At 40.7% G+C, this 22,910-nt stretch overlaps 1 protein-coding gene and 1 pseudogene across 11 annotated transcripts in view; one reads left to right on the top strand and one right to left on the bottom strand.

The window, feature by feature from the left end:
- The first annotated feature begins 434 nt into the window (after nt 1–434).
- The window catches only part of Trappc9 (trafficking protein particle complex 9), a 682,458-nt gene continuing 659,982 nt past the window's right edge, over nt 435–22,910 (top strand). For 10 of the 11 annotated variants that reach the window (XR_004516032.1, XR_004516033.1, XM_033760864.1 and 7 more), the window contains exons 1-4: nt 435–530; nt 3,259–3,852; nt 12,690–12,835; nt 20,379–20,507. Coding sequence is in view for 9 of the 11 variants with exons in the window: in XM_033760864.1 (XP_033616755.1) it covers nt 3,269–3,852; nt 12,690–12,835; nt 20,379–20,507 (859 nt within the window). In the remaining 2 variants the exon portion in view is untranslated. Of the gene's footprint in view, nt 531–3,258; nt 3,853–5,713; nt 5,763–12,689; nt 12,836–20,378; nt 20,508–22,910 lie in introns of those variants that run through there. The other variant, XM_033760872.1, reaches the window with a different exon arrangement.
- On the bottom strand, nt 15,034–17,975 carry LOC104872892 (annotated as a pseudogene).

Here is a 22,910-nt window from a genome sequence, read left to right as displayed (position 1 = left end):
AGACAGGGTCTCACTATGTAGTTGAGACTGACCTGGAACTCACTATGTAGTCCAGGCTGGTCGTGAACTCACAGGGATCCTTCTGCCTCAGCCTCCCAAGTGCTATGATTACAGGTGTGTGCTACCACACCCAGGCTAAGAATATTTTAACAACAAAAAGTGAGGAAATTGAGGATTGAAAAAGAAATTATAATAATAGTTAATATTTATAAGGAACTTTTTTTTTTTTGAGACAAGGTCTCACTTTGTAGTGCAGGTTGGCTTTGGACTCACTATGTAGCCCAGGCTGGCTTTAAACTTACAGTGATCCTCCTGCCTCAGCCTCCTGAGTGCTGGGAAGTAAGGCACTTATTAAGTTCAATTAAGTTTTATGGAAAGCTCATATGTCATTTCTTTTTCTTTCTTTCTTTTTTGGTTTTGTTTTTCTTTAGATGAGAAGAATTCAATGCTCCCATCCTCAGACCTGTGTCCAAGACCCACTGTCCACCTGTTTCACGCAGAACTGCATTACTGGCACACCTGACTTTTTTGTGAGTCCTTATTTTTTGCTTATTGGTGAAGGGTACTGTAGGAGTAGCAGCATAAATCTACTGGTAGATGAGGAGAACTGAGGCTGTAAAACTGACTTGTCTGCTGAATGCCAGACTGGGAGCTCATGAAAGTCTTTCTTCTTTTTTCCTAACTTTTGAAAAAGGTATTAAATATATAATATTGAAACATATATGTCCAACATGTAATGTTTGAAACATCTTATCTTTAAATTTTTAGAAATATAATGTATGGTTTTGAGCATGGCCAAGCTAATGTCCCTGTACTTACCATCCACCGTAAGATGTAGAACATGGCTGCATGGCTTGTGCTTCTGAAGCCTGCTATTTCCTTTGTTGCCACCTAAGTGCTACTATCCAAATTTACATTTTCATTGTGGTTTTACCATACATACAAATATCTCTAAATAGTATATTATTTAGTCTTGCCTCCCTTTGCCACCCCATGGCTGGTGATCAAGCCAGAGCCATGTACATGCTAGATAAGAACTCTGTCACTGAGCCACATCCCCCAGCCCTAGTATTCTCTGTTTTTGACCTATATAAGTGGATTTGTATCATTTATATTAACAATAACTTTTTGTTTTTTTTTTTTGCTCTTGGCCATCTTTTTTTTTTTTTTTTTTTTTTTTTTTTTGGTATTGGGAATCAGACTGGGGACCTTGCACTTGGAAGGCAGGTGGCCGAACCACTGAGCTAAATCCCCAGACCGGCCATTATATTTTTGATATTCATCCTTGTTCCTGCAGTGTAGCTATAGGTTGTTCATTTTCACTGTTTTATAATGTTTCATTGTGTTAAAAGACCACCGTTTAGTTGTCCATTCCTCTGTTGATGGACATTTGTGTTGTTTCTGGTTCTTGCTTCTGTGAAGCTCTGTTAATTTCACCTGTCATCCATATATCAAGTTTCCCATAGAAGGAATTTCTGAGTCTGGAGGATGCACATACTGACCTTTATATAATGTTAACTGATTTCCAAAGTAGATGTACTAGTCTATGTTCCTCTCTGTCAGATAAGAGAGTTACCTTTGATCCACAGGTTTGCAAATACTTATTTTTCGTCTTAAAATTTCTTGTTCAGCCATGTTTATACCAGCAGTATTTATAATAACTAAAAGTAGAAGCAACTCAAGTGTCTATCAATGGGTGAACAAAAATATGGTTCCTCCATATAATGGCACATTATTCAGTTTTAAAAAGGGAGGGAATTCTGATGCATGCTATGACATGGATGAACCTTAAAGACTTTCTGCTAAGTGAAATAAGCCAATTACAAAGGGACAAATAGTGCATGATTCCACTTATGTGGGGTACATAGAGGAATCAAATTCATAGAAACAAAGTAGAGTGGTGATTGCCAGGAGGTGTAGTAGGTAGCAGTGGGGAGTTAGTGTTTAGTGGGCACAGAGTTTTATTGTTAGATGAAGAAAAGTTCTGGAGATGTATGGTGGTGATGGTTGTATAGCAGTGTGAATGTACTTCCTGTTATAGAACTTGGAAATGGTAAATTCTCTCTATATTTTACTAAAATAAAAACTTTTTTTGTCAAGCTGGTATGAAATAGTTTTATTAGTGGGTTCAGTTCCCTTTTTCCTGATTGCCATTGGGGTGATCATGTTTTGTGCACATATTCCTTATTTTTCTTTCGTCTTCAGAAGTGTCTGTTGGAATATCTTGCCTGCATTCTGATTGGCTGTTGCAACTTCCTTTTCTTTCAGTGCTGTACATTGAATGCAAGGTTTTGTGCATGCTAGACAAGTGCTCTACTGTGGAGCTGCATCCCAGTGCCTGTGTTTCTTTCTTACTCATGGATTGTCCATCATCCTGATGCCATTAATGGGAGAGCCTGTCTTTTTTCACTATTGTACTACAGCAGCTCTCTGTATTCCAAATTTCCTTGCATGTGTGGATCTGATTCTGAGCTTGATTACATTTCTTTGATGAAATTAACTCTGTGCAAATACTGTGCTGATTGTAGCTTTTTAATTTAGTCTTATTTCTTTTACAGCCTCTTTGAGATATAATACATACTATTCAGCTCACCAGCTTCAATGTACAAAGCAATGGTTTTAAGTGTATTCACAGAGCAAGCTGCACAACCATCACCATAATCAGTTTTAGAACATTTTTTGTCATTCTACAAAGTACCCCATACCCCATTAGCAATTCTACTTGGTTGCTGTCTTGTGGGATAAATAACCCTTCCCAGTGAGGGTACCTCAGGAATTTCTTAGCTACTCTTGACTATAAATTGGCTTGTTATATTCCATCAAAAATCTGGTAGGGATTTTAATCAGAATTGCATTGAATCTGTGTATCACATCTCTATGATATTATATTAACTCTTTCTGTTCATGAGTGTATCTGAGATCTTGTCTTTTCATCTGGGCGAATCTTGGCACATTGGGAAATGCTCACTAAGTGTTGGGTATGTGAAAAATGAGATTCTGTGTATGGTGAGTTTCAGCTATGGCCTCTTACAGAAGAGAAAAGTGAGCCTCAGTGAAATTGCACAAATCACTTATAGTCATCTAGAGTAGTAACCAGTGTAGAACTGCGAGATCCAGCTGGTGGACTGGTGCTGGCTGGGCACACCAGAGTTCTCTGCCCTCTACTGCCAGTGGGATAGCATTGTAGGTTTTGTATCCTGGAATGGGTGAGCCACAGCCACAAGTGAGCTCAAAGTGCGGCTTTTTCCCTTTGGACAGGGACTTCAGGATGAGTGTCCCCGACTACATGCAGTGTGCTGAGGACCACCAGACCCTCCTGGTCGTGGTGCAGCCTGTGGGCATTGTTTCTGAGGAGAACTTCTTCAGGATCTATAAGAGGATCTGCTCTGTGAGTCAGCTCATTATGCGGGACTCACAGCGGGCCCTCTTCATCCGCTACCGGCACCACTATCCGCCAGAGAACAACGAGTGGGGTGACTTCCAGACTCACCGTAAGGTTGTGGGCCTCATCACCATCACTGATTGCTTCTCAGCCAAGGACTGGCCACAGACCTTCGAGAAGTTCCATGTGCAGAAGGAGATCTATGGCTCCACACTCTATGATTCCCGGCTCTTCGTCTTTGGGCTGCAGGGGGAGGTGGCTGAGCAGCCACGCCCTGATGTTGCCTTCTACCCTAGCTATGAAGACTGCGACTCTGTGGAGAAGTGCATCGAGGACTTCATTGAGTCGCTCTTCATTGTGCTTGAGTCCAAGCGTCTGGACAGAGCCACGGACAAGTCCGGGGACAAAATCCCACTTCTGTGTGTCCCCTTTGAGAAAAAGGACTTCGTGGGTCTGGACACAGATAGTAGGTAAGCTTACCTAGAGACTGTAGCTCCATGGCTTGGTGCTTAGGTTGTGTCCTTATACAGCAAGGACAGCAACTGGTAGAGATTTCTTGCAGCAAGGATTTGAGAGATACTGTTCACTAGTTTTAAAAAAAATCAGTGACTGTAAAACAGGCCTAGCTTTTGGGTAAGGATTGTCACTTAGGGTCTGTGCAAACACTTACCTCCGTTTGTTTGAGGACCTTTTGGTGGGACTCCTGCTACTGCTTTCCAGTATAGCAGCCACAGCCACTTGTATCTTTTGATCCCTAAAATGAGTGGAGATGTGTTGTGTATGAAATACCCTCCAGATTTTGAGATTTACTACTGAAAAGTGAACATGAAATACCCTTCTAATACCTTCTTTTTTATATTGACCACATACATTAGATGAGATGTATTATTAAGCCTATTTCATTCACTTATTTATACTTCTTAAAATGTGGGAATTAGAAACTTAAATTTCCTGATGTGGCTTGTGTTTTATTTCTATAGGGCAGGGCTGCCCTAGAGCACAGTTTGAAAGCTTTTATTCAGTTTCATTTATATATGAGATGCTGAACCTGGAGAGGCAAGAAGTAGGTTCCAGGTGAGCCAGGAGTAGAACCTATGTCCCCTGACTCCCAGGGGCTGCTTTTTCATCTGAGAACCACAGTGATGGTTCTGAGAAAACGACCAAGGAGCTCCTGCGGAGCTAACTTGTACATACGAGAAGTGTGTCCATCTTCTGTGTTCCCAGGGGTGTTAGGTAGAGCAGAGAAAGATCGGTCTTCACCCTTCCCTGCTGTGAAGTCAGAACTTTTCTTCAACTCAGAATTGCACATTACCTCTTCTTGCCATTTTCTTGGCTTTCTGGCTGCTGCCCTGTTTCACTGCCTTGCCACTGTGGCTGTCCCGCAGCAGAGGTGAAGTTCAGATTTTGGCTGCAGCCTTTGCAAAGAGGAGGTCCCTCTTGTGGCAGAGCCAGGTATGACTTTAGAGTGGGGTCTTTCCACCACTCTGCAGTTTTACCTTAGCCTTCAAGATCAGCCAAGTGACTCAGCCCCCTTTACTGTGAGGAAATGACTGGCTGAAGCCTCTGAAACAGCCTGGGAGGACCCTGCTGTAAGCCCTTGGCCAGTGCCTTCCTCCTTTGCTACCCGAGGCAGCCGGGTCATTTTTTAGCTATTAGCTTCCACCAGCCAATGCCAGGAGTCTTTTGACAACAATTCTGGAGGAGTAACAGCTGGTTGGGTACAGCACTTCTCAACGTGGTAGCTGGAAAAAATTGGCAAGTATTTGTCAAGAGCCACCATATGCTCTCCTTTGAGCCCTGGAGGTGCAGCAGGTAGTAAAATGTCACTTTGTGGCATGCCCAGTTTGGCATTTACAAACACTCCATCATCCTTTGAATTGCAGCGTGAAAATGGCACCAGTGAACCCCAGTGACAATCATTCTCCTCTGGTCAATGGTACCTGTTGTTGTTTTCCCAACCTCATGTTCCCTGTTTCCAAGCAGTGATTGGATGCACAGTCTCCCTCTCACCTGCACCTCTTGCTAGGAAAGAGGAGCTGTCTGACCTGAGATGGCACAGCATTTTGTGGCTTGCTGGGCAATGTCTGCATATAAGTCCAGTTTGGCTTGGCACCCTGACCAGGTTGTGGGAGGCTCTCTTGACAGGTAACTCTGCCTTTCGTCCTAGTCTTCCTCATAGCACCGGGTGTGGGTGTGTTTCAATGAAAAGCTCACTATGTTCCTTGCTCATCAGAACCATGGCCTCTTCTTGAACATGTAGTGTCGTTGCTATCAAAACTATTTTTGTTCTGATATGTTTCTAATTTTGCTTGTTCCTTTCTTTTCTTTTTCTTTTTTTTCTATCATACCGCCCTGTGAGTGTGTTGTTGGGTCTGAAAAGGTAGGCTGTGAATGTACTGCTTTAACAATAGCTAGATTTCCCCATGTGCTGCTTTCTCATAGCCTTCCTTGCTATAAAAAACAAAACTTAACTGCTGCCTAGATCCATATGTTGTCTGGGTAACCTGTTAATTTTTGATTTTAGCTTTTTAAGCACATAACCTAGTGGTGTTTGATACTTGTTAAAATACTGTACTGGGGACTTTGTCTGGTCTTTAGTATTTAGTGATGAATGAGCCTTTATTAATTTTTGTTTTGTTTTGAGTGAGATGCAAACTGAGTTAGGTGGCTGCAGAGGGATTTTTCATGGGATATTTTGATTGGGAACAGTAAAACTGTAGTTCTGGGTCGGGGATTTAGCTCACTGGTGCCACCGTCCGCCTTGCAAGTGCAAGGTCCTGAGTTCAATCCCCGGTACCAAAAACAAAAAAACACACAAAAAAGTGTAGTGCCTTGCTTGACCCTAGGTTTTTTTTGTTTGTTTGTTTTGTTTTGTTGGTGCTGGGAGTCAAACCCAGGCCCTTGAGCATGCCAGACAAGTGCTTTACCACTGAGATACATTGCTAGTCCTGTTCCCTAGGCTTCTAAAAGAATATATCAGGCATGTGATTGCTGGCTGCAGCTGCATGGTGGGCATGATACAGAGCAGCACTGGTGCAGGCATGTGCTGAGAGCAGTGAAGCAGCTAGAGGGGCTTGCCTTTTCTTTTGCTTTGCAGCAACTTCCCCCATAAAACTGACAGCAGTCTGCCACCCCTTTTATGAGGGCTCAACAGGTAACTTTTTTAAAGTATCAGGGAAAGATGACTTTCTACATAGCTAGTTCTCTTGGATCTTGTGGTCACAGAACATCTCTTACAGATCTGGGATGATCTTTTTCTCTATAATAGACTTAAAGAAATAAGTCCTTATTGAATATGGAAAGATACTTTGGAGCATGCAGTTCTTTTTTGACCCTTCTAAGTGTAAGGTACAATATTGCGTGAGTACAAAGATAAATAGGACAGTCTGTCGTTAGAGGCTCAGTACTTCCTGGGAGAAGATGCTTAAGAGGAATCCACATAACTATGTCAGGCTCCAGTTAGCTACCCTACTTGCATACTTTATTCATGTCATCAGTGCCATGAGAGATGGGTAGTGGTGGGCCCCCTTGCAGAGCAGGAGGCATTCTCAGAGAGACTAAGTAAGTAGTCCAGTATCAAGTATTAAGTCAATAATGTAGCAGGATTTAAAGGCTGATTCTCTCCAGTAAGTTCATTTCATCCCTATTATACTTGGAACCATAAAGTAGATCATTTTTGGAGCCTGCCTGGAAAACTCTCAGAAAAGCGTCTTGTGCATACACAGTTAAGTTCTAGTTCTTGAGGCTCAGATTTCTTTGATGGTTAGTTGGCCTCAAAACACACCTCAGGGATAGTGGTGTTTAATTTCACTTCTACAATGATGTGGCTGTGGATATACAAAATAATGCGCACATGCAAAATAAAATGCAGACACTGTTGCACTTTGAGCGGGGCAGTGCTGGGGATTGAACCCACAGTCTTGCACATTGCTAGGCACACACTCTACCTCTGAGCTGTATTGCTAGACCTACTTTTGCACTTTCAGTGAAAAATTTTCAGTTCCTCCTTCTTGCAGTAGAAAGTAGTACGAGATGCAGGGTAAACTTAAGTTCCTCTGTAATAGAGTGATGTTTTAATATCTCACTTTATTTTTTTGTGTTTTTGTTTTTTGAGACGGGGTCTCACTATGTAATTGAGACTGATCTGGAACTCACTATGTAGCCCAGGCTGGTCCTGAACTCACAGCGATCCTCCTGCTTCAGCCTCCCGAGTGCTGGTATTACAGGTGTGAGCCACCACTCCTGGCTTAATATCTAGCTTTAATATGGAAAGGTCTGGAGGGAGCAAATCAACAGTAATGATTTGCCTTCAGTTCTTCATTAGGCTATTGGCAGTATCAGTTAATGGCTGGTAAAGCATCTGAGATTGAATATAAAACACTGCATTTTAAGTTCTGTTCAGAGCTCTCTTACAAATTTACAGTTGCTTTGGAGCTTCATCTATGCCACCTGAACACCTGGTAGGATATTTATTTGATTTTATATATAGATGATCTGCACAATCAAAAGGCTTTTCCACCACAAGATATTCTCATGCAACATCATGAATCTTAGCTGTTGTCCAATATGCAGAGACTTCTAAATCTGGGTGACACTCCCCCTACCAAAATGAGATTTCCTTTCTCAGAGTTCCTTTGGATTTTAATTGCAAACTGTTGTACAGCTCTAGCTTTCCTTTGGATTTGAATATATAAATTACTTTGAATGGAAATTGGTTTGTGAACTAGAACACCAAGGTCTTATTTTTCATGAGCCATATAAATAGCACCAAATTCACAAAAAATATTAAACATTTTCTTTTTTTGTTTGACCAGGTCATGAAAATAGTATAGCTTAGATCAGTGATATAGAGCTTTCAACAATACAAATGGTCTGTGTGGCACATGTGTCATAGGTTCGCCACCACTGCCCTATATCTTTGATTGGATCTACCTATTTTATTGTATTATTTTTGTCAATGCTGACTGTTAAACGTAAGGGCCTGCATGCCAGGCAAGCACTCTCACTGAGCCACACTATCAGCTGTCTTTAATTCAATGTTAGCTGGTGCACAGAAGTATGCTTTGAGCCATCTGTATGGAGCTCTGTGGTACGTTTCCTCTGACTTCTAGAAGTCACATCTTTCTCTTCATCTGTGTACTGTCAGGCCTTTGCCCGTGACTTAGCATAGGTATATTTTGGACTGTTGCTATTAGGTGATTACCAGGTTCTTATTTTTTTTTAATTGAGTTTATTGGTACATTTTAGGTGTACAGTACGGTTACATTCATTATTGGGATCCTGTACCTTTACATGACAGGTCTTGGGTCTCAGTTTTTCCCCTTGTCCCTGCCCTCCTTTCACCCGCTTTTCCCCTCCCCATTTACAAACACTTTACTCATTAAATTTTTAACATGGTTTCTTTTGTGTTTTTCCTTTGTATTCATTAAACATATTCAATGGTCATATGATATAACAATTCAAATAATTGTATATGTTGGAATTCAGAACTTTTAGACAGACTTGAAGATACTAATATCATTTTCAAGGAAGGAAGATCTCACATCTTTATTTTATTTTTTTTGGTACTGGGGATTGAATTTGCGTCCTTGTGCTTGCAAGGCAGGCCACCAAACCGCTGAGCTAAATCCCCGGCCCACATCTTTTTTTTAAATTTGAGGTGTTTTTTTTTCCAGCTTTAATTGAGTTTATTGGTACATTTTAGGATACAGTACAGTTACGTTCATTGTTGGGATCTTTTACCTCTACATGACAGGTCTTGGTTTTTTTTTTCAGCTTTAATTGAGTTTATTGGTACATTAAATTTGAGTTTTGGTGAGAAAGTTATAATCTGAATTTTACCAAAATTAACTTAAAAATTTTTAATTGCTTATCCATGTCATAGGTAAGTAGAAGTTGAATTGCCTTAATTCTGTTATCTATTTCTTATTGTATTTTTCAAAGCAGTATAACACAATTGCTTTTAGTCTTGATATGATCTAGTTAGGGACATATAGTATTCTGAGAATTGAGTACTTTAGTATATGTAAATGTAAGGTACAGTTTTGATTGTATAGTACTTGAAAGACTTCCCCTGAAGTATTAGGATTCATTCTATTTTTATATGATTTAAAATATTTTACATAGTTTTATTGAATCATCTGGCCTTAATATGAAAAATTTTGAGAGTATTTGCAAGTATTATGTGTCTTGCAAGTCCTATGTTTTTAAAACAAATTGTTTCTTATCCTAACAGTTATACTTTCTACTTTTGAAAATTCTCTGGGCAATATTTAATTGTAATGGATGTACATTTTGTTAAGTTCATGTGAATATGTATAGTTTACTTCATTAGAAGTGCAGGCAGGGTGCTGTGAAGAAAACCTTTGCCTAAGTAGGTGGGAATGAAGTCTTTTTAAGAAGTCAAATTCAAACTGTATAATAGCAGTATTTGTTCACTTATGAAAGTATCCATTTGGATGCTGAATTCCTCGCCTAGGTTGTTGTACCTAGGAGGTGAGTATGACTTTGCCTTCATGAGTGAGGGTACTGGCCTGCATCTCATTTATATATTTTTTGTTTTGCTTTTTTTTTTTTTTTTTTTTTGAGACAGGGCCTCACTATATAGCCCAGGCTGGCTTGAACTCCCAGCAATCCTCTTGCCTCAGCCTCCTTAGTGCTAGGATCACAGGCTTGCACCACCGTGCCCAGCAGGCCTGCATCTGTGGGTTGGATGGATTCACATTCTCCTGCTTCTTAGGACAGGGAGTGCCTTCTCCGAAACTCTTTGTCATTTATAAGATAAATCTGTGTTTTTTTTTTGTTGTTAGTACCAGGAATTGAACTCAGGACCTTGCACTTGCAAGGCAGGCACAGTGTCACTGAGCTAAATCCTCAGCTCCAAGAAATTTTTATCTTTTCTTTTTTTCCTGGTACCAGAATTGAACTCAAGACCTTGTGCTTGTGAGGCAGGCACAGTGCCACTGAGCTAATAAATCCCTGGCATCTGTGCCATTTATATTATTCCCATATCTTATTTAATATCATATGAGGACAAAGAATTCCTAAGAATGTATTATGTTGAGATTAGAATGAGAGGTTTTTATGGTGATTCACTTTTTCCTCTAACAAATGCAAAAGCATGTGATATATATGTGAGAATCCTTGACTTTGGGACTTGGACTGTGAATTTGACTTCTCCGCTTGCTTTTCGTCTTCTAATCACTACCCCCAAATACCCTCAAATTCCCAAATACTCCCAGAGAGGCATCAGTCTTAGTGCCGGAGATAGACAGACACCCAGATAGTAACACTTCTGTCCTGTTGCCAAGGGAAGCGTGGTGGAGATCTACAGGACATTATCAGGGAAAACATCCTGGAGGAAGAGGGCTCTGCATTGGGTTCTGAAGACAGAGTAAGAATCAGCCAGGGGAAGGGCATCCTGAGCAGAGACCTGGAGGCTTATGGGCCTGGGGCTTTGGGCAGCACTGGGTGCTGTAAGGCTCCCAGTAGTCCCTGTCCAGGAGTGGGTGGCAGGAGGAGGCTGAAGAGAGCCTGGCCAGGAGGGCTTTGGAGAAGCTCAGTTTTATCAGAACTGACAGCAGAAGGAGGTAGTGAATTTTCTCTCTCTCTCTCTCTCTCTCTCTCTCTCTCTCTTTCTTTCTTTCTTTCTTTTTTTTTTAAGACAGGGTCTCGCTTTGTAGTACAATCTGGCCCTGTACTATGTAGCTGAGGCTGGCTTTGAACTTGTGGTGATCCTTCTGTCTCTGCCTCCTGAGTAGGTGGTGAGAAGTTTTGGTCTGCTGACACCTCTGCAGAAAATGGGTTAGAATGGGCAAGAGCAGCCCCTGAGAGTCTGCCCCTGCTGACTGTCCACTCATCTGTTTGTCATAATAAACACATATGTGAATGTTAGGGCAGGGGACTGGGTAGACAGTATAAGCAAAACTGGCTGGCCTTCTGGGTGCTTTCCAGTGTTGGGAATTGATTCCGTATAGAATATTCTCCTTTGTGAACTGGTGGATGACATAAGCCCGCAGACAGTGGAAAGCAGCTGTTGAGGTTGTGGGATTTAGGGGATCCTCTGAAGGGGTTGATGTTGGGGAATGATACCATCAGATCTGTGTTTTGGAAAAGCCACTCTAGCTGGCTGTGTATATAAAGTGGTACTGCAAGGGGAGGGCCAGAGAGAGCAGGTGGGAGGATGCTGTGGTGGCCATGTCCGGTCAGGATCGGGGAGCAGTGAAAGGGCTTGTTGGCAAGGCCATCCTAGTGTGTGTGGCTGGAGTGAAAACTAATGAAGACTGATGTGTTTCCTCTCTGCCTCAGCTTCTCATCAGACCTGGTTGAAGCAGTATCTGGAACAGAAAAGTTAAACTCCTGGGTAGCCAAAGACTGTTGAACTTGGTAGAGTTAAATCTGATAGGTTTTATACTTTGTCCTGAGTTCTGTCAATCATATTCATTTGATTAGGAGTGTCTCACTTTTCCAGACTCTCCTGGGAGTTTGTTCTTGATATTATTGTGCTTTTTTGGTGAGAGAATACTTAATACAGCTGCTATTTTTCCTTAAAATTTTATCTTAAACATTTTCTCTTTTAATAGATTTAATATCAAAAGATTAGGATTGGACTAGGGATTTAGCTCAGTGGTTCTGCTGCCTACCTTCCAAGTGCAAGGACCCGAGTTCGATCCCTGGTACCAAAAGATTAGGATTGTTTTCAAATGATAAAGGTTTAGGTATAGTTGCTTTGGCTTTTGGGTTGATATGGTGTTGGAAACCTTTGCATTATTTAATAGCATGTCTTTGCCAATATTTAAAAAGCTGCAGCGAGCATCCCAAGTCCATCCTGAAACCTTTATTAAAACTTACTTTGAAATTGAAGATAAAGGTTCTGTTTGTTAAAGCCAAATGGTTGGCTAATTATAGATAGCATAGCTGTCTTCATAAAGTAATAATAGTTTCAAAGTTAAGAAAGTAGATGAGAATTGATTTTCTAAAAAGCTGAAATGAACTTTCTTATGTCAATGTTGCAACTGAAAAACCAGAAAAGAAAAATACTATTCTAATATTGTTTAAATGAAATATATGTTGGAAGTCCTATATACCTATTACCTTTAAACAGCCACTTGGAAGTACATTTTGGAAGTTAGGCTCCCTCCAGCTAACATAACTGGCAATGATTGTTGCTGGCTTTTAATTTTAGAGCCTAAAGCTGCCTTCTTAACATTTTTTTTAGTGAGAGAATTGAATAATGTTTAGCCAGTGTGCTGTAAGGGTGGCAGTCGTGTAGTAATAATGACGCATTTCCATCGTGTTTTGTTTTTAGACATTACAAGAAGCGGTGCCAAGGACGCATGCGGAAGCACGTGGGGGATTTGTGCCTCCAGGCTGGGATGCTGCAGGATGCTTTGGTGCACTACCACATGTCAGTGGAGCTGCTCCGCTCTGTGAATGACTTTCTGTGGCTAGGGGGTAAGAATGTCTGATGAAGATGTCCTTGTCTCAAGAGAAAACAGAAGTCCCTAAAAAGAAAGGGCATGGTGCTGTGCATCTGTAATGTCCACATTCTAGGAGGCCGAGACAGCAAGATTGCAAATTTGAACCCCAGCCCGACAGTTTAGTGGGTTAGTGAGAAAAATAGTACTTAGAGGGGATATAGCTCAGCGCAAACGCCCTGGGTTTTAGTCCCCAGTTTGGGTGAGGGTGGGGGATAAGAAGGGGTGAAGAGGGAAAGCAGCCAGCCTGTGCTGGTTGCTGTGAGGATGGTTCCATGTCACTTCCCAACCTTGTCTGTTGCCTCTTCTGCACACCTCCTGTGCTGTATCCTCTGACGGAGGCTTGTACTTCTTCCCTGTGCTTCCTTCTACCTCCATTCATGGCATATCCTGCCCTCTGCTTAGGATGCCTTTGCCTACACCTTTACCTCTTACACTCATTCTTCCAAACTTCATGCATTAGGTGATGAACGAACGAATAAGCAAAATATGGTATGAGAACAAATGAATTACTGGTATTGTTGCAACATGGATGGACTTTGAAAAAAATTGGCCTAAGGCTACATAATGTATGATTCTATTTATATGAAAGATCCAGAACAGCCGCATTTAGAAGCAGAAGGGAGGTCAGTGTTGCAGGGGCTGGGAAGAGGGGGAGTGGGAAGTGACTAATAAAGTGGCAGGCTCGTTTTTGGGTAGTAGTGATGGTTGCAAAAACTGCCAAATTGTACATTGTAAGTGGATACATTTTATTGTATGTGAATTATACCCCCCTTTTTTTATTGAAAGAGGAAAAAGCAGAACATTTTATTGGAAGAAAAGCCTCTTCTGACACCCCAGGCAGATGGGTAGAGCTAGAAACCTCCCTGTTAGGGAGCTGGTGTTTGGTCTGGAAATGCTTGTTGCTGAGGTCTTTTAAAAAAATTTATAAATAACTTTATTTATAATGATATTTACATAATGGAAACACATGAAACTCACAAGTTATACAAAGAAACAGATGTATAATAAAAACAGCATTGTAGACTGACAGGCAGAAATTTAAAGGAAGATGTAATAAAGAGTTAAATAGCAAATAGACAACTTTACTTCTAAATTTTACTTTGTAACCCACACAAGACTGGCATTGAACAATGCCTCTCTGTTTGGGTGGTCTTAACTGGAAGTTCTGGAAACTTAATAATAAAAAATTATATTTTGTGATAAAGAGTTTAAAGTTAATGACCTATTTCCATGCAGTACCTAACTAATGCTGTCTCAATGTGAAGTCACATCCAGTCCGCTCTCAAGTTGGACAGCTTTACGTAACCTGTTCCGACAAACTAGAAAAGTGTTCCCAATGCTTTGCTGATGGATGGGGGTGTGTCAAGAGCAACTATTCTGAGGAAGAGACCAGGAGCAGGAGTGACTATGCAGCAGTTTCAAGAGAAGCAAAGGTCATTAGGAGTAAAGCAATGAAAACATGCACAAGAGCAGGCAGAATTAATGAGCACAACAGTGCAGTTGGGAAAGGAATGGAAGGAGTCCATGGAGCAAGGGAAGGGCTTCTTTAGTTACTATTCACTGGGAAACAATTTAATGCCAAACGTGTTTTAACATAAGTACGGAGAGTACTTGGGGGATGTTAGTATATGGAATGCCACTGTTAGATTCAGGTTGAGTTCTTGCTGACGTTGGTGGATACATGCCTCAAATAGCAAAAAGTGAAAGCTACAGACCTACCCAGCTACACTTTTGAAACTAACAGGAAAAAAGAACCTCAAATGAAACAAGCAAAAACAAGACATAAGCATTGTCAAAAGAAGGCACATGTAAAAATCTGCACACATTATCCAGTGAAAGACAATATGTATATTTGGAGGTAGAAATAATTACAACAATATTGACATTTCTAAAGCATTAGCGTATTTGTTATAGTCACCAGTTAATCCCCATTCAGAAAACTGCATTATAAAATGACTGTTCAGCATCTTCAGGACTCCCTAATTGTGGCTTCTTAGGAAATTCCATGTGAGCATCTGGAAAGTTCAGTTAGTGGCAAAAAGTTGTTCATACTATGAGAAATGCAATATGGAAATTATAAAAAGTTACAAATATTCATAAATCCCATGGTCATCATGATATAAATGTCCAGATTGAGATCTCCTTGTCAACCAGGAGTCCGTAAGGCTCACATCACAGGCCCATTGACGTCTTCAGTAACGTGGCGATATCTGCTGGCATGGTCCCCTTGTCTCCTTTATCTGCTATGGTCATCTTGTTCCAGTTTCAATTTCTGTTGATTAATTTTTTGCATGGATTTTTTTCAGTTGTCCCTTGGCTTATTAATTTTAGAACTAATACTTCTTTAGTTTGGTCTCTCTATGGCATCTATCTTCTTTTTGTTTGTCATTGTAAGGATTACAATCAATATTGTGAAGTATAACAATATTTGGCGAAGTCAGGTTTATACCTAACCCACCAGCTTTTGTTGACAACAGAAATACAAAATTTCCATGTTGGTATAAATTCAGCAATTAGATGAATCCTTTTGGGCCTTCCCATTGAATCTGAGGTACTGGTGCTGATGATGTTTTAGGAGAACCTCCAAAATATCCAGTATCATGGTAAACTGGCTGAATAATACAACTCTGTCACCCTTCTGTTTCAGTTCAGACAAGAGGCATCCTAAATCTCGGAATTTCCGAGAATCCAAAATCAAGTCCATGTCTAACTGGAAGTTATTAATGTGCTGGTGCCATTTACAAAGTACGTTCAGTTCAGAGTCTGTCCTAACTTCCATGTCTTCAAAGATTAGGTCAGGGTCAGCCTCACAGTGTGTAGGTTCCTTTAGTATCAGCTCAGGCAGTTCCTTGAGTTTCTCAGCTGCGTAATATTGCTGATGTAAAGAAGGGTAATTGGCCATTTTTCTCACCTGCATCAAGACATCACACATTTTTGTATTTTTTTCTAAGTTATTGATAGATTTTTTTGATCTATTGAAAAGACTCAGGTAGAGTTGCTTCTGCTTTTCTAACACTGCACACAACTCGATTTTTCTTGGGGGCAGCTGCTTGAGAACCTTTTCTTTCACTCTCCTGAGAATAACTGGCTTTTTAATTTGTTTTGTATGTGCTATTCTCTCCTTTTCATATATATTCTGCTCATCTGCTGGTTTTGTCTTTGAAGAAAACATTCTTCATATGTCACTGGTACTACTACTAAACATATGTGGCATAATAAAATCCAACAGGGGCATGAGTGCTAATTACTCTTCGCAGGTGTACCTGTGAGCAGTAATCAGTTATTTGCATTAATTGTCATAGGTCCTGGTTGCAGATGGAGCCCATATTCTTCAGCATATGGCCCTCATCCAAAATTGCATAATTAAGTTTCAGGCATTGAAGCAGACTGTGGTCATCAGAACTGCTGATTGCACAATTGTACATATTTACAATTACATTACCTTCATATTTATTATGAATGTTAAATCTAATTTGTTTATATTCATCTAGAGAACCATAGTAGCAGAGCATGTTTACAGTAGGGCACTATAAATTAAATTCCCTTAGCCAGTTATCTATAGTTGAAGCTAGGACCAGGATCCGAGGGGAACCTTTGCTGCCCTCCTGTTAGAAGTACACCAGGAATGCAGTGGTTCTAACTAGGTCCATTTCATCTGCCAAAATGCCATTAAGTCCATGTTTATGTACCGATGCCAGCCAATTCAAACCAACTTCCTGGTTGGGCTTGAGTGACAAACTTTGGTTTAGAATAGAGGATTATTCTATGTTCCATCCACCTCCATTTCCAGTGAGTATGGTAACTTGTTTTGTCAATTTATTTGAAATGTCTTCAGATTTGTTCATCAGTCTTATAACTACATCTGTTTCTTGGATCAGTGTCTTACAGTTCCATATCAAATCTTCTGATAAGGCATTTGTTTTGGACATCTTTGTGAACAGTCTCCCAACCATTAAAGGGCTGGAGTTTTGTTATCTTCTGAGCCTTTTTCTGGGAGCACTGAGGAATGAGAGAGCTCACCAATTGAGGAGTCCTGCAGGGAGTGGGAGATTTTCCCCTTGTAGCCATCCTCCAGCACCTCTTCCCCACTGCTGTAGTCCTCATCCAGGGAGCTGCCGGCATCTGAACCTGAGTCATAGTCAGTCCTCACTCACTTCTTTAGGGTTAAATACATTTGTTTAACGTTTCTTTTTAAATCCATTTTGTGTGTCCATGGAAAATTTGTTTCAGTTTTGTTTTAGGTGCATTTTTAGGATAATTTTGAGCCCTTAAAGAAACCTCTTTATCCATTCAGAACCTCACTCTGTGAAGCATCTACATCTCCTGGTCTCCCGCAAACACTCTCAGAGACTCCAAGCCTTCTATGTATATCCACTCATGTTCTTCGAGTACTTCCCTTAGTTTCTGTTGATCAGAATTGGGAAATTCCTTTTGCAGTTTCAATACAATACTTTCCTGCTTTTCCCAATTACTGTTAGATTCTGCAGACTCGTTTGATTCCTCTCCATAATCCAATCTTGTCTTTTTAAGAGATTAATCATCATTAAATTCATCATCCTCATATGGCTCTGAAGAAGAAGATAATTTTTTTTGTTTGTTTTTTTGAGACAGGGTCTCACTATGTAGTTGAGACTGACCTTGAACTCACTATAGCCCAGGCTTTTTTTGTTTGTTTTTTTGAGACAGGGTCTCACTATGTAGTTGAGACTGACCTTGAACTCACTATGTAGCCCAGGCTGGTCTTGAACTCACAGCTATCCTCCTGTCTCAGCCTCCTGAGTGCTGGGATTACAGGTGTGTGCCACCACACCCGGCCAAAGAAGATAATTTTCTTTTCCTGGGCCTACCACCTGCATCACCAAACATCAACAAGGCTGCAACAGTGGCTCCATCCATGGTGGTTGTGACTCAATCAATTTAAGTAGATTGGTGTCACTTCTTTGTGGAAAAAGTTCTTTCATGCTAATCCTAAAGTTTAGCATCTTTAGGATATTCCATTCTGAAAGATCTTCCAATTCTGAAATACCATCACTTCTTTGTGCCATGGTAGGAAGGCCCTGGGACTCTTCATCTTCAGATGGCTTAGAAACTATGATCATGGTGTCTCTGTTGAGTTTTTTTCTCTTAAATTGTATTGGAGCAATTTGGGGAAATAACGTCTTCACTATTAGAAGACAAATCAGTATACTGTATTCCTTTCTGATTCTTGAAATATGATAAACTTGCCTTTCTTTCATTATATGGAGTTTCTGGAACAATAGAATCTTCTGTAATCCTAGCATTCTGGAGGTTGAGGCAAGAGGATCTTGAGTTCGAGGCCAGCCTGGGTTACACAGTAAGACCCTGATTTTTCAGTTATGTCTGAATTAGGGGTGTTTGCCCTGCACACTTCTCCTTCAGCATTTTCTTCTTCCACATTGAGAGAGATAAGTGAGGAAGGGTCAGGCTGGGCGGGCTGGGGGCAACTTCCCCAGAGCTGGGGGCGTGTTTTGGGTGCGTCCTCTGCCTTACTCCTTTTCTCAGAGCGAAAGCCATCTAAGTTGGCAGAAGCCACCAAGCTGAGGGCTGGGGGCTCTGAATGAACTATTTTCAGGTGAAGCAGTATGTGGGCTCATTCCCTGTTCAACCCCCACCACACACAGGGGCTGCCTGACCCACATGTCATGTGGGGACACAAAGCCACCCCTTGTTGCTGAGTTTTTTTTCCCTTGCAGGGTCTGTATCTCCTGAGGGTAGAGAACATGAACAGCTTTTTCATCTGGGGAGGTCCATCAAACAGCATATTGTAGGTGATCCATAAATGCCTGCTGAATGAATGTTTCACCAGGAATAAAATAATAGGGCCCTTACCTTGAGGGTGGCTGGATAATGAGGGGCCTGGCAGCCATTTAGGGTTAAAACAAGTCAGAATGAAGGAATGAAGTCAGTTCTGAATTAGAGATTTAACAAACACCTTCATTAAAAGACATACTTAAAATATCTTTAGTAATTCCATAATTTGGCTTCAAAAGAGAATGGAGAAATACAAGTCAGAAAAGAGAGGGAGTGAGAGCCAGGAGTAGGTGGGAAGGAAGAGAGGAACAGAGGAAGGATTAAGCAGGATGCAGACACAGACACAGGGTGTGAGTTTTACTGTTTTCTTGTGAAAGCAGTCTTTGAGGCCTTATCATTGGTTGGTGGATTATGTCCATTTCTCTGTGTGCTGTATGACTGGGGTCTGTGCAATAAGCAACACCCACTGCCCCAGTAGCTGATAAACCCAATTGGCTGGCTCGGGAACTGGGCTGCCCTGTTTGCTTCCTCACAGTGGAGTTTTTCAGAGGCCAGGTGATGACTGACAGTTGACTGTAAAGTTAGTAGTAGGGTCTTCACTGGCTTGAGGTAAATCAGACATTAAAGAAATTTGTAAAAATTTAAAATGATGCCATTTTTTCAGTATGCAATTTTTGTTTTGGACCACAGATATTTTCATAAAAATTACAGGTGGCCAGCTTAACATTATTTTAAAAGGAATTAATACCTAAATACTTAATCTCTTCTCAATTTTATTTTCTAATATGATAATTACATATAGATGTAACTACATTAAAAAAAAAGCTTTTTGTGGTCCTTAGTAATTTTTTTAAAAGTAGGAACATTTATTGGGTAATAGGAATGGGGAATAGGAATAGCTCCTGGGAGGCAGGAGGGGTCCTGAAGGGGTTGCCAGTCTTTCATAATTTTTAAGAGTATCTAGGAGTTTTGAGACAAAAGTTTAAGAACCACTGAATGAATGAATAAAGATGCTAATGATGTCACTTGGGAGGCTGAGGCAGGAGGATCGCTGTGAGTTTGAGACCAGCCTGGCTTACACAGTGAGTTCCAGGTCAGTCTCAACTACATAGTAAGACCCTGTCACAAAAAAAAAAAAAAAGATGCTAATGATGAACACAGGAGCACACTGTACATGTATGTGGCTCAGCTTGCAACTGAGGATGTGACTGCCAGCAAGAGCAGGGCTGGACCCAAGGCAGCACAGGTATAAGGATGCTTGAGAAAGGACAGATCTACGTGTCCCAAATGGAATGCACACATAGGGTGCTTGGGGTGGAAAGATGTTCTGGTACTGCTTTGGTGGTCTTACATTTAGATATTTTCAATTCAGAGCATTTTCTGCCCCACATCTCTTGCTCCAGAATCTGGTACTGTATCTGCCATGTGCTGTCTATGAAAATGCTGTTTTTGGGGAGAAAACAATGGAGTGGAAGGGTGTTTTACCTGTGCAATCAGCCCATTGGTGAGACTTGGACTTTTATGAATTTTTTGTGGTACCAGCCCTGCCATGGGCTTGTGAAAGCTAGGTGGCAAGTTTCTGTGTGTAACAAAACTAGTGATCTTTTTAGTTGGATCTTTGTTTTGGGGAAAAATTGGCATTTGCAAATTATCCAGATGTTCAAATAATTTTTTACCTTGTAGTTTGAGCTAATCATGGGCCACTAACATTACCAATTCTATGTCTTTTTCTTCCTCCTACCCAGCTGCCCTGGAAGGGCTGTGCTCAGCTTCTGTCATTTACCACTATCCTGGTGGGACAGGTGGTAAGACAGGCGCTCGGAGGCTCCAGGGCAGTTCCCTTCCTGCTGAAGCAGCCAACAGACATCGACCAGGTGAGTGCTACTTTTTCCTTGCCTTGTTCTTATTGGCAGTTAAAAAAAAAAAAAAAAAAGGAATTCGTTGCCTTTGGCTAGGCTTGAATGATGTTTCAATAAAGTCTAAAGTCTTTTGAATCTGAAATCTTGAATATGAGACATTGTCTTCTTTTTTCTTATCCATTGTGTTGACCACTGTTGATGGCTTATAGTGATTGGTTATTTCTGAAACCTTTGCATGAAATCCCGTGGTAGAACTGACTTGAGAGTCTGTGCCCCCCCACCCTTTTAATCATTTCTTCATATTGGGTCAAGCTGGTCTCAGAAGCGAGTTTTAACAACCAATTGAGGGCTTGGGGTTGTTTCTTATCTTATTGGTTAATACATTTCCCCTAATAAGTTAAGCTTGATTTGCTTATATTTGTTATCAGCAATGAACAGTGAAAAACTTTGGAAGAGTAGACCTATTGATGACCAATGCACTTGAATCTTTTGACCTTGAATGAACAAACTTGCTTTTAGTAGTAGTTTTTAGTAGTAGTTAAGGACATAGTCATCATGTTATAAAGGTCACAAAGATAATGAAGAATACAGACTTCAAGGCCCCAAACAAAACTGCTAGGTATTTTTGATCTATGAGATTTTTGGATATTCTCCCCTGAATTGTATTATCCTGTCATCAGCAAAGAATACCAAGCCTGACTCTGTGAATGAGGGATGGTGGCACACCATCTGGATGCAGGTGTCCTCCATGTGTAGTTACTGAGATGAAGCCATACTGTTTCCTGAAGATGTTGTTTTCATCCTTCCACAGGAAATATCTCCTGATGGTTTCTGAGAGGAAAGTGAAGCAGGTTGAGAGGCAGTGTTGAATGTGAAGTTTTGAAAGAGGAATGTCTGCTCAGTACCTCCTGGCTTTGGTCTCCCTTGAGATGCACTGGCTGTTATGAGCCACCCACTGTATTCCTTGTGGTCATAACTGCTGTCCCTGGTGTGATTCTGCAGCCTTTTAAGATTCACTGTTTTCTCTGTTTGGCTTTCAGGTCTTAGCATCTCTAATGCAAGCAGAAAGGTGAAAGAAAGTTCTGGTTTGTCTTTTTCTTTTTTGGTACCGGGGATTGAACACGGGTCCTTGCACTTGCAAGTCAGGTGGTAGAACCACTGAGCTAAATTCCCAATCCCCTGGTTTTTCTTTAAAAGAAAGTCTGTGCACCCTTAGTGTCTTTCTGAGGTTTTTGTTGTGGTGGTTTGAAGAGTTGACAGCTGTTCCACTAATGTGATTAGCAAGACTGGAAACTTTTTAGGGTAATGTTTTACTTTTTTTTTTCTTGCTAAATGTAGGCAAAGAAAGTTTAAAGGAGTTGGAAAATGGCTCTGTCTGCAGTAGAGAAATGTCTGTAGTTAGCTTTGTGTAGTGTAAAAATCTTGGCAACTTTTTAGAGTTGAAGACACCCTTGGGAAATATCCAGTGCTTCCCACTGAGGCTCTAGGATGTGACTTGACCACTTCAGAAGCAGCTGTGCAGCACACATGGCTGCCAGCCTGCTGGATCTCATGGACAGCTGCACGGTCTCATCTTGGATCTTATTTTCAGACTTTGTCAGTTTGTGGCGGCAGCCTCGTCTCACCTCAGGAATTCATGGCATATACTATCTGAGGTGAAGACTAGACAAATTGGTTAACATCCCCCTTTTTATTTCATGGAATAATATCTTAGGTCCCCTCTTCAGCAGCAAAACAGCAGAAATACAGATGCCAGCTGCTATCAGTATGAGGTGGGCAAGTTGTTTAATCTCTTCATGGCTTAGTTTCCTTATCTGTTAAGATGGGGAAGATAATAATAGTTCCTACTCACAGGGTTGTTGTGAAGGTTAAGATAGCAAATAAACTAGGACCCAAAACACTCTTAGCCCAGCATTTGATTATGTTAGAAGCTGTTATTTTCAATGATAATGATGTTGATATTACTAATAATTACCCAATAGTGATAGGAAGGAGCATTGAAAGACTCTAGACATCTCAGATCCAGATTAGTTTTCAAGCACATTTCCTCTGAGAAGGGGGAATTTTTTTCCCTTAAAATTGGAATATTTTAGTTAGAAAATATAATTCTGTATCTCCTGCCTTTTTTTGCTTTAATTCTCATTTTGTTTTAATTTGTTGTTTTTAAACATTACTTCTGTGATTTTGAAAGGTTGGGTCCACTAATTCTTTGTTCTGGAGACTGGCATATGAACCTTTATGTCTATAATTGATAGGTAAAACTTAGCTTATTAAAAATTCATAGGACATCCTGCAATCAACCAGAAGAAAATGCCTATTATTGACTCATAAATGTTTCTTAAATCATTGCTTTTTGGTCTCTCTGAACCTAGTAATAGCATCATCATCAACATCATCAAAATGGCTGGGGTATGGCTT

Source organism: Fukomys damarensis, unplaced genomic scaffold, assembly GCF_012274545.1.
Source record: "Fukomys damarensis isolate Sample0158 unplaced genomic scaffold, DMR_v1.0_HiC HiC_scaffold_5, whole genome shotgun sequence".
Lineage (NCBI taxonomy): Eukaryota > Metazoa > Chordata > Mammalia > Rodentia > Bathyergidae > Fukomys > Fukomys damarensis.
The sequence above is the reverse complement of the archived record's forward strand: the minus strand, read 5'-3'. Positions and strand labels throughout refer to the sequence as shown.